We start from the raw sequence: 12,159 nt of genomic DNA, 5'->3' as shown, positions 1-12,159 counted from the left end.
TTTGGTGATTAATTGTACTTGGTCCCACCCTTTTAGTGCCAAATCTCAGGGATTTACCTCTAAGTCTTGTCCATTCTGAGGCATTGTTTTCCATCCAGGGATGCTTCATGGTCCCTAGTTTATAGATTGCTTCCTACATATTAACTCTGTGATTCCTGTGACCTGGTCCTAAGATGCTATGGCCTCTGAGTGTTTCCAAGAACTACTATAGCCAGTAGATCCTGGAATTGGTCAGAGGTCAGAACTGGAAAACTGGACCTCTCTGATGTAATTGTCTCCACATGGCTCCTAGCAGCCCATCAACCTGGTGGACAAGGTCAGGTTTGGATCTCTAGGTGTGGTTGGAGATAAGGATGAGGAGACAAATGCCTCTAGATGATCTTAGATGAGGAATGGAGGCAGACCATCAAGTCACTTTCTGGACAAGAAACTTCAAGGAAGGGAAGTGTCCCAGGTACTATAAAATCCCTAAAGCATCCTTTTATTCTGCTGTGACTGATTTGCCTCTCTTAATTGACTTATTGTCCTTGGTTAGTAAGCGAGTCTGAACAAGGAGAGTTCAGGTATCTATCTATTTCCAATAGAAAATCGCCTATGCTATTAGAGAAGCTGTATGTCATTCAGCATTGCTGAGAAATCAGGCCACATGGTTATCATGTTGCTTAAAAGCCTCTGATATCTTTTATCTTTTAAAAATTTTACTTTAATTAAAAAATAATTTAAGTCAAAGATTTATTTTCCTAATTACATCTAGTAACAATTTTCAATATATGTTTTCTGAAATTATAAGTTCAAAATTGTCTCCCCCCTTCCCTTTTGTTGTCCCGCCTCTTGGAGATGGTAAATAATTTGAAATGGATTATACATGTATTATTATCATGTAAAATAAACATCCATATTGGTCATTATTATAAGAGAACACTCATATAAAACCAGAGCCACAAGATAAAACTGGTCCTAAACATAATGTGAAAATAAGTATGCTTTGATTTGCAACTGATTCCCATATTTCTTTCTCTAGAGGTGGAAAATAATCTTAGTCAAAAGTCTTTCAAACCTGTCCCAGATTGCTGCCTTTCTGAGAATAGTTTAGTCTTTCACAGTTGATCATTTTAGAATATTTCTGTTACCGTGTACAATATTCTCCCTGTGCTGCTGATTTTACTCTACATCCGTTCATAAAGATCTTCCCTGCTTTTTCTGAAATTATCCTGCTTATCATTTTTATAGCACAAAAATACTCTTATCACCAGCATGTACCACAATTCATTCAATCCACAATTGATATATATATATACATATACATATATATATATATATATATATATATCCCCTCAATTTCCAATTCTTTTCCACCACATAAAGAGCTGCTATAAGTATTTTTTGACAAGTAGATTCTTTACCCATTTTAATTATCTCTTTTGGATAGAGACCTAGTAGTGGTACTACAGGATGAAAGACTATGCACAATTTTTTAGCTCTTTGGGCATAGTTCCAAATTGCCCTCTAGAATGGTGGGCTCAGTTCACAAACTCCAACAACAATGCATTAGTTTCCCAATTTTGTCATAGGCTCCCCAAAATTTATCACTTTCCTTTATTGTCACATGGACCAATTTGATATGTGTGAGGTGGTACCTTAGGATTGTTTTAATTTGCATTTCTCAAATCTAGAGTAATTTAGAATATTTTTCCAGATGATTATTGATAACTTTGATTTCTTCACCTGAAAATTGCTTATCCATATCCTTTGACCATTTGCCAAATTGGAGAATAACTTGTTTTCTTATAAATTTGAGAAATGAGACCTTTATCACAGAAAATTATTATTTAAAAAATTCCCCAGTTTGTTGTTCCCCTTTACTCTTGGTTCCATTGGTTTTGTTTGTACAAAAGCTTTTTAATTCAATTCAAAATTATTCACTTTACATCCTATAATACTCTCCATTTCTTGTTTGGTCATAAATTCTTCCCTTCTCCACAGGACTGGAAAGTAAACTATTCTATGTTCCCCTAATTTCGTTATGGTATCACTGATCATATCTAAATCACATACCCATTTTGACCTTACCTTGGTACAGGATGTGAGATACTGGTCAATACCTAGATCCTACCATGAACTTTGATTTTTAAGATATCATTTTTTTAGTTAGAGGTAGAAAAAAATTTTCAATTTTTCATATTAATTTTATTTTAAAATATTTTCCCTGTTGACCATATTTGATTTCCTTTCCTTTCCCTCTTCCCTCCCCCATCCCAGATCCAATAAGCACTTCTACTAGGTTATATAGATGTTACCACTGATAACACTTTCATATTATTCATTTTTGCAATAGAGTAATCTTTTCAAATACAAACCCCCAATCATATATCTATATAAACAAATAATTGGTCATTCATTTTTCTTCTGTGTTTCTATTCCAACAGTTCTTTCTCTTGATGTGGAGGGCATCAGGATTGTCTTGTATTAGCAAAGTCCATTACATTGGATTGTTCCACAATGTTTCACTTTCTGTGTATAATGTTCCCTTGGTTCAGCTCATTTCACTCTGCATCAGCTCCTGGAAATCTTCCAGTTGATATAGAAATCCTCCAGTTCATCATTCCTTACAGCACAGTAGTATTCCATCATCATAATATACCACAATTTGTTCAGCCATTCCTCAATTGCGGGACACCCCCTACATTTTCCAATTTTTTCCAACCACAAAGAATATAACTATGAATACTTTTGTACAAGCACTTTTCATTATTATCTCTTTAGGGTACCAACCTAGTAGTGGTATTTCTGGATTACAGGATATGCATTCTTTTAAAGCTTCTTTGTGCATAGTTCCAAATTGCCTTCCAGAATGGTTGATCAATTCACAACTCCACCAGCAAGGGCATTCCTATCCCGATTTTGCCACATTCCCTCCAACACTTATTATTTTCCTTTACTGTCAGATTGGCCAGTCTGTTAGGTATGATGTGGTACTTCAGTGTTGTTTTGATTTGCATTTCTCGAATTATGAGGGATTTAGAACACTTTTTCATGTACTTATTGATAGTTTTGATTTCTTTATCAGAAATCTGTCTATTCATGTCCTTTGACCCTTTGTCAATTGAGGAATGGCTTGATTTTTTGAAAAATTGTCTTAGTTCCTCATAAATTTAAGAATTAGACCTTTGTAAGAGAATTTTGTTATAAAATTACCCCCAATTTATAGCTTCCCATCTAATTTTGGTTGAATTGATTTTGTTTGTATAAAAGCTTTTTAAATTCAAGTAATCAAAATTATTCTTTTTACATTTGGTAATGTCCTCTATCTTTTGCTTGGTCTTAAATTACTTCCTCTCCCATAGATCTGACAGGTATACTATTCTATGTTCACCTAATTTACTTATAATTTCCTTCTTTATATTAAGTTTTTTGCCCATTTTGAAATTATCTTGGAATAGGGTGTGTGATATTGATCTAAACCTAACCTCTCCCATACTGTTTTCCCAGCAGTTTTGTCAAATAGTGCATTCTTGTCTCAAACGCTGGGATCTTTGGGTTTATCAAACACTTTCTTCCTTTGGTCATTTGCCCCCCCCCAGTCTATTCCATTGATCCCCTTTCTATCTCTTAGGCAGTACCATATTTGATGATCACCACTTTATAGTGCAGTTTAAAATCTGATACTGCTAGGGTCTCCATTCTTCACATTTTTTAAAAATAGTTCCCTTGATACTCTTGATCTTTTGTTCTTCCAAATGAACTTTGTTATAATTTTTTCTAATTCTATAAAAAGGTTTTTTTGGTAGTTTGATAGGAATGGCACTGCATAAGTAAATTAGTTTTGGTGGGACTGTCATTTTTATTATATTAGCTCATCCTACCCATTACCAATTAATGTTTTTCCAGTTGTTTAGATCTAGTTTTAGTTATGTCTAAAGTGTTTTGTAGTAGTTTTGTTTATATAATTCTTGAGTTTATCTTGGCAGATAGATCCCCAAGTATGTCATTACCTAGAGTAATTTTAAATAGAATTTCTCTTTCTAATTCTTGGTGCTGATTTTTATTGGATATAAAAAGAAATGCTGATTATGTGGTTTTATTTTGTATCCAGCAACATTGCTAAAATTATTAATTATTTCTACTAACTTTTTAGTTGATTTTCTTGGGTTCTCCAAATATACTATCATATCATATTCAAAGAGTGATAGTTAATTTCCTCACTGTCTACTTTAATCCCTTTGATTTATTTTTCTAATTGATGCAGCTAGCATTTCTAGGACACTATTAAATATTAGTGGTGATAATGGGCATCCTTGCTTCACTCCTAAACTTCTTGGGAAGGTTCCTAACATCCCCATTGCAGATGATACTTATTAATGGTTATAAACAAATACTGTTTATTATTTTGAGGAATGGCCCTTCTATTCCTATATTTTCTAGTGTTTTAATATGAATGGGTATTGTATTTTGTCAAAGGCTTTGTCTGCATCTACTAATATATGATTTGATTTTTGTTAGCTTGGTTATTGTTGTAGTCAATTATGTGGATGTTTTTCCTAATGGTAAACCTGGCCTTGCATTACAGGTATAAATCCCACTTGGTCATAGTGGATAATCCTTGTGATGACTTCCTGTAGTCTTTTTGCTAATATTTTATTTAAGATTTTTGCATCAATATTAAGGAGATTGCTCTATAGTTTTCTTTCTCTGTTTTTTTCTTCCTATTTCTTAGGAATCAGTACAATATTCATGTCATGAAATAAATTTGTAAGACTCCTTTGCTAATTTTCTCAAATAGTATGTGTAGTATTAGGATTAGTTGTTCTTTATTTAAATGTCTTATAAAATTCACTTGTGAATTCACATAACCCTGGGGATTTTTTCTTAGGGAGTTTCTTGATTGTTCAATCAATTTCTTTTTCTGAGATGGGATTATTTCCACTTTTGTCAATCAAGGCATTTTATATTTTGTATAAATATTCATTTATTTCCCCTAGATTATTATATTTATTGACATAAAATTGGGCATAGTGACTCTTAATAATTGTCTTAATTTCTTCTTTATTAGAAGAGAGATGACCCTTTTCATTTTTGATAATATTAATTTGATTCTTTTCCTTTTAAAAAAATTTGATTCACCAGTACTTTATCTATTTTATTTGTTTTTCAAGTACCAGCTCCTGGTCTTATTGAATAGTTCAATAGTTCTTTTACTTTCAATTTTATTAATTTCTCCTTTCATTTTTAGGATTTCCAATTTAGTTTTCATCTAGGGATTTTTAATTTGTTCTTTTTCTAATGTTTTATGTTGCAAGCCCAAGTGGTTGATCTCCTCCCTATTTTGTTGATCAAGGCACTGAGAGATATGAATTGTCTAGAGTACTGCTTCACATATATCCCATAGATTTTTATATGTTGTCTCCTCATTGTGATTCTCTTCATTGAAGTTTGTGGCTGTTTCTGTGATTTTTTTTTCTTGACCTACCCATTTTGAAGAATTAGATTATTTTGGTTCCAATTACTTTTAAATTTGCCTTTCCATGGACTCTCAGTAATTATAATTCTTGTGGCATTTTGATCTAGAAAAGTTGCATTTATCATTTCTGCTTTTCTTCATTTATTTGCAATGTTTCTATGCACTAGGACATGGTCAATCTTTGTATATATGTACCATGCACGACTGAGAGAAGGTATATTCCTTTTTATCCCTGTTCCATTTTCTACAGATATCTATTATCTCTCATTTTCCTAACACTTCATTCACTTCATTTCTTTCTTATTCATTTTTGGTTCTATTTATCTGGTTCTGATAGGGGAAATTTGAGGGTTTCCCATTAATATGTTCCTACTATCCATTCCCCCTTAAATTCCTTTAATTTCTTCTTTAGAAACCTAGATGCTATGCCATTTTGTGCATAAATGTTTAGTAATGACATTCAGTGTTTATAATACCTTTAAGCAAAATGTAATTTCCTTCATAATCTCTTTTAATCAGACCAATTTCTACTTTAGCTTTGTCTGTTATCATGATTAATACACCAACTTTTTTATTTTAGATGATACATAATAAATTCTCCTCCAGACTTTTACCTTTAATCTGTGTGTGTCACCCTGCCTAAACTGTGTTTCTTATAAACAACATAACGTAAGGATTTTTTTAATCCTCTCTGCTATTTACTTCTGTTTCATGACTGAATTCATCCCATTCACATTCCGCATTATGATTACTAATTGTGAATTGCCCACAATCTTATTTTCCCCTTTAGATACTGCTCTATTCCTTTTCACTCTGATCTTCCTCACTATTATTTTGCTTTTCATCACCTCCCTTTCCTCTTCCTCTAATATCTCCCCCTTCCCTTGTCTTATTCTCCTCCTACTTCTCTGTAGGGCAAAATAGAATTCTACTCCACACTGAGTATATTTGTTTTTAACTCTCTGATTCACTTACAATGAGAGTAAAGTTTAAGCTTTGCCCATCATCACCCTTATCCTCCCCTCCTATAACAATTTTTCACAATTCTTTATGTTATATAATTTACCCCATTCTCTCTCTCCCTTCCCTTTTCTCTCAGTGCAATCATCTCTTTCATCACCTGATTTTTGTACATATCATATCATATGCATACATATCATACATACATATAATTTCATATCATCACACTTACATACACATCATATGATCATAATCAGCTTCCTTTCCCACCCTCTTTCTAAGTAAATTCCTTCCATATTCTCTACTAGTAAGAGTAAATTTTTGAAAATTACAGATATTCTCTTTCCATGTAGACATAAAAACATTTTTATCTTGATGAGACCCTTCAATTTTCTCTTTCTTTGGCCTATTTGGGCTTCCTTTATGTCTCATTTTTGGTCTTAAATTTTTTGTTAAGGTATGACTTATTCCTCAGGAATGCTTAGAAACATTTTATGTTATTGAATGTCTATTTTTTATCCTGAAAGAATATACTCAGTTTTGCTGGATAGGTGACTCTGGGTTGTAAATCCAGATCCTTTGCATTTCTGAATATTCTATTCCATACCTCTTGATCCTGTAATGTAGAAGCTGCTAGATCCTGTGTGATCCTGACTGTAGTTCCATGATATTTGAATTGTTTCTTTATGGCTGTTTGCCATATTTTCTCTTTATCTTGCTGGCTCTTGAATTTAGCTGTTACATTCCTGGAAGTTATCATTTGAGAATTTCTTTCTGGAGATGATCTATGAATTGTTCCCATTGCAATTTTATTTTTTGAGGATATCTGGGCAATTTTCTTTGATAATTTCTTGTAGTGTGATGTCCAAGGTTTTTTCTGGTTCATGGCTTCCAGGTGTTTGATTAATTCTCAAATTGTCTCTCCTAGACCTATTTTTCTAAGTCATTTGATTTTTCAATAAGAAGCTTCGTGTTTTCCTGGGTTTTTTTTAATCCTTTGATTCTGCTTTATTGTTTCTTGATTTCTCATGAAATCATTCATTTCTAGTTGCTGAATTCTAATTTTTAACACCTGATTTTTCTCCAGCACTTTTTTTGGCTCTCCTTTTTTAATTTCTTCTTGCATTGCTTTCATTTCTCTTTACCACTTTTCCTTTGCCTTTTTAAATTTTTTTTAAGTCTTTTTTGAGCTCTTCCAGAATCTGTGTTCAATCCATATTTTTCTTTTGAATTTTGGGTATGTTTGCTTTGCTTTCCCTGTCCCCTACTGTGTCTGTACCTTGCTCTTCTTCTCCATAAAAACTCTTTAGAGTTAGGTGCTTTTTTGTTGGTTTGCTCATTTTTCCTACCTAATCAGTAGGCTTTGCTTTTTGGGAAGTTGGGGTGCCCTCTTAAACTTCAGTCCTTCCTTGATGATATTCTTAGCTTATTTTGTAGGTTTTGGCCAGTTTCATTTCTTGGAAGATGATGTGATGGCTCAAGTGCTGAGAGCTCTGAGAGCCCCCTCACACTGCTCATTCAATTGACCCTTGAGATGCTGATGGGTTAAAGATTTGCCTCAGGCTTAGGTATAAGCTTTTGCAGGCTGATCAAATTCTAGCTCTAGGCTTAGGCTCAAATTTTTGGTCTCATTTTGTACTTGATCCAATCAGGCACATCCTTGATTGCCCTGTCTTGGAGCTTTGCCCTGAGCTTTTTAGGCAAAAAGATCCAGGCACCTTCTTAGTACTATCAGCCACCCCAAAACTGTGAACTATGTCCTAATCCCAAGCCCATACTTGGACTCCTGGCTTAACTCTGGGTCAACACAGACCAGCCCATTTCAGCCCATATTTCCCTGGGATGAGACTCCAGACTAATTAGGTTTGAAATTTCAAGGTTTATGAGTTGCTAGAACCACTATTTGTCCCAGGTAGGATCTCAGGGTTTGAATGTTGGCTTGATCCTTAGGTTCTGAATCTGGGACAAGAGATGTGAGGTGGAGATGTGTAGCTTGCCTCTAACTTGCTCTTCACTCCTTGCTATAATCTTGCCAAATGTTGTCTCCTCTCATGCCAGTGCTCCAAATATTCTCTGCCTACCTTTGGTGTTTTTCTTTTCTTGAAAATTACTTGGTTCTGTCTCCTTTCTGGTTCTCTGAATGCTGTGTTCATTCTGTGGTAATATTTTGATATCAGTTGGAGATGATTCCATTTTGAATTGGAACTTCTCTGCTCTACTCTGCTATCTTGGCCCCACCCATATAGAAACAATTTTTGACAATTATTTTCTGATGTTTTAGCATTCAGATTTTCTCTCTCTTCCTTTCCCCCACCTCCAGGAGGCACTAAATAGTGTGATATACATTCTACCACTGTTTTCATGTAATACATATTTCCATATTGCTCATGCTATAACAGAAGAAACTCATCAGATAAACAATAAAAAAAAAGACTTGAAGGAAATAAAGATGGCATTCTTTGCTCTGCAGTCAGACTCCAAATGTTTCTTTTTTGGCTGTGAACATCATTTTTCATCAAGGGCTCCTAATGCCTTTTAGAAAGAGTGGCCCTAGAATGTTTTCCCCAAACTCTTCATTGACAATTTGACAGTCCCTGTTTCCTTGTTCCATTTCAACTGATGAGGTACTAACTTTGTATTAGACACTGATCCAGAAAAGAGGATTACGGTGCAGTATCTAGGTAGTATGGTGGCTAAAAGAGTTACAATAAAATATGGTCCAGCACCAATTTAATCTTCTTAGTAACTGGGTGGAATGTGGATGGGAAGGGGTAGAGAGCCTGGAAGCTAGCAGATCAGTTAGGTTGTAACAAGAGTCCAGTCAACAGTTGGTGTTGGGGGTTGAATTAGAGTGGTAGACATATAAAGTGGGGAGAAGGGGACTGATGAGAGAGAGGATGTGAGTATAGAATCATTGAGTCTTGGCAAGTGATTAAAGGAGAGGAGGGAGGAAAGAGGAAGAAAAGTTAAGGATGATGGGAAAAGTTTGGGTCCAGGATACTGAAAGGATAGTATTTACTTCTTTAAGATGTGAGCCCAGAAATCAGATGTAAGGATTTTTTCATTTATAGCAAGTGGGAGACCAAGACGGGAACGTTTTACTATGAACTTCACCATAAACAATATGCTGTACACAGAAGATATGGAACACCCATACTCGGAGAAATTCAGCTCCACAGAGAGAATCCTCCAGCACCTAGTGAGTCTCTCTTTATCTAACCTGAAGGTGCCTTTCTCAGCCCTCAGGGCCGCGGATCCTGCTCTGTTCTATGCATTTATTTACTCACCCATTTCCCTCTTCTGTCTTCCAGCTAAGAGGCTTGTTCAAGAACAGTAGCCTGGCTTCTAGTTATATTGGATGTACGCTGACCTCACTAAGGTGAGAGCCCTGGGAAAGACTGGCCCACAAAGGTCCAAGGAACCTGCTTATCTCCACTGGGGCTGGCTTGGGTCTGCCTTTTTGTTTACTTCCTTTTCATCTCCTAAACTGGAAGGAATACAGCCATCCCTATGCCTGGCTATCTTGAAAGGAAAGGGGAAGGGGACGAACATCTACCATGTGTCAGGCATTTTGCTAAGAACTTTACAAACATGATCTCATTTGATTCTAACAACCCTGTGGAACAGATCATATCCTTTTATCATCAGAGGAACACACTCATTTTACAAATGAGGAAAATGAGTCAAACAGAACTTAAGTGACTGACCCAGAACCCATTCTTGAGGTAACTGTACCTTGTCTAAAGCATCATTCTCAGGAGTTTCAGGCCTCCCTATCAATATATCTTCCCCCAGGCCTATGAAGGAAGGGGAAGCCACTGGAGTGGATGTTGTGTGCACCCATTATAAAGGTTTCACCAGCCCTGTCCTGGACCCAGTGAAGGTTTACTGGGAGCTGAGCAACCAGACCTATGGCATCACCAGGCTGGGCCCCTACACCTTGGACAGGGACAGCCTCTTCCTCAATGGTGAGCAGCCTCGTTTTGGACATGCATTTCCTTTTCCCTGGCTCCTTTCCTTCTCAAGAAATGGTCTATCTGCCACATTCACACTTTCCCTGATGTAGAAATTCATAACCTGGGTTCCAGGAACTCACTAAATAATCACCTTATGTCTTAGAACCAATATCAAGTATCCATTTTAAGGCAGAAGAGCAGTAAGGGCTAGACAATTGGGGTTAAGTGATTTGCTTAAGGTCACACAGCTGGGAAGTATCTGAGACCAAGTTTGAACCTAAGAACTCCCATCTCCCATTTCTATCCATTGCAACTTATACCTGCCCCTCCATGAACTTATTTTAAAACAATTAGATAATTTAAATATATAATCAGTTTACTTTGTATCATTTTTGTTTTATATTCTTGGGATGTGATTCTGAGAAAGGATCCATAGGCTTTGCCAGACTTACCAAGGAGTGTGACACAAAATAGGATAAGGACAATCACCCTTCTACAGAGTCAATTTAATTTCTGTAGTTTCTCCTCTTCCTGTCAATTCAATTACTTGAAATGTAGGAAAAGACTAAGCTAGAATAGGGTGACCATGAAATGAGACCTGGTGCTGTGACTCTAGGCACCATCCACTCCTAATGCTCCCCAAAATTCTCATTAATTGCTTCTCCTCTCTCTCTCTCTCTCTCTCTCTCTCTCTCTCTCTCTCTCTCTCTCTCTCTCTCTCTCTCTCTCTCTCTCTCTCTCTCTCTCTCTCTCTCTCTCTCTCTCTCTTTTTCTCTCCACAGGTTATAATGATAAAGAGATTTCAAGCATAAGTAGTAAGTATTCAGTTTTTTCATCTCTCCCTAAATAGAAGGAACCTGATCACCCATTTCATGTTGGACTTTGGGGTGGGAGGGAAAATGGACAGTGGAGTGTAAGTAGCATCAGGGAAGAAAGTCTCTCCCTTCCCCCTATCCTTATGGCTCAAGCCTGAGAATCAAAACCAGGCTAAGAAGCAAAAGATATTTCTACAAAATCCCAGAGAACCTTGAAGTCTTCCTTACCCTTCAATTTCCTTCATGGTGGATGTTTAATACTTAATGATTACTTCAATAACCATATTTTCTCTACTCACATCTCTTGCTCCATGATTATTCTCCAAACTAAAAGTAGGAACCAACTGGGTCTCTACTTATTTTCCTCAAATGTTTCTTTCCTTAAGATGAGAGCACTGAAGAGGTAGAGAGAGGAAAGGTACAGGAGAGGGAGAAGTCTCCCTAATGTTATAGCAGGAAGGCCAGGCAGGCTGTTGTTGAAAGTGTCTTCCTGAGATAAAGTATCTAAAAACCACCTCTGAGTGTTCTCTTTCCACCATAGTATGGGGTAATTGCCTCTTTCTTGCATATTTCTACAAAGTCAGAATACAGAAAGATAATCCTACTTGTGTTCCCCAAATTTGACATTCTATCTTCTACCTTGGTGTCTTTGAATAGGGTTTCCACAATTCCTGAAAAACATTCCTACTTCCCCCTCTTCCTCTATCTTGTAGAATCCTCAGCTTCCTTCAAGGCCATTCATATGGCACCTCTTACAGGGAGCTTTTCTTGGTCCGTCTTAGATGTTTGAAAAGGCATGTATATACTTTTCCACTTAAGTACTATGTCCTCTCATAGAATGTAAGATCCTTGAGGGCAAGACCTCATTTTCATTTCTTTTATTTTTTGTATGCTGAGAGCCCACTACACTGTCTAGCAGAGATCAAATAGCTACTAAATATTTGTCGAATGAAACTAGAATTTTTCAAGT

General features: G+C 36.0%; 1 protein-coding gene across 2 annotated transcripts in view; it reads left to right on the top strand.

Moving 5' to 3' along the window:
- The window catches only part of LOC103093249 (mucin-16-like), a 165,882-nt gene that overhangs the window by 82,792 nt on the left and 70,931 nt on the right, over positions 1 to 12,159 (top strand). For both annotated transcript variants that reach the window (XM_056820567.1, XM_056820566.1), the window contains exons 31-34: positions 9,490 to 9,617; positions 9,730 to 9,797; positions 10,214 to 10,386; positions 11,157 to 11,189. In XM_056820567.1, the coding sequence (XP_056676545.1) occupies positions 9,490 to 9,617; positions 9,730 to 9,797; positions 10,214 to 10,386; positions 11,157 to 11,189 (402 nt within the window). The remainder of the gene's footprint in view (positions 1 to 9,489; positions 9,618 to 9,729; positions 9,798 to 10,213; positions 10,387 to 11,156; positions 11,190 to 12,159) is intronic.

Source organism: Monodelphis domestica, chromosome 3 (assembly GCF_027887165.1).
Source record: "Monodelphis domestica isolate mMonDom1 chromosome 3, mMonDom1.pri, whole genome shotgun sequence".
In the NCBI taxonomy this organism is placed as follows: Eukaryota; Metazoa; Chordata; class Mammalia; order Didelphimorphia; family Didelphidae; genus Monodelphis; species Monodelphis domestica.
The sequence above is the reverse complement of the archived record's forward strand: the minus strand, read 5'-3'. Positions and strand labels throughout refer to the sequence as shown.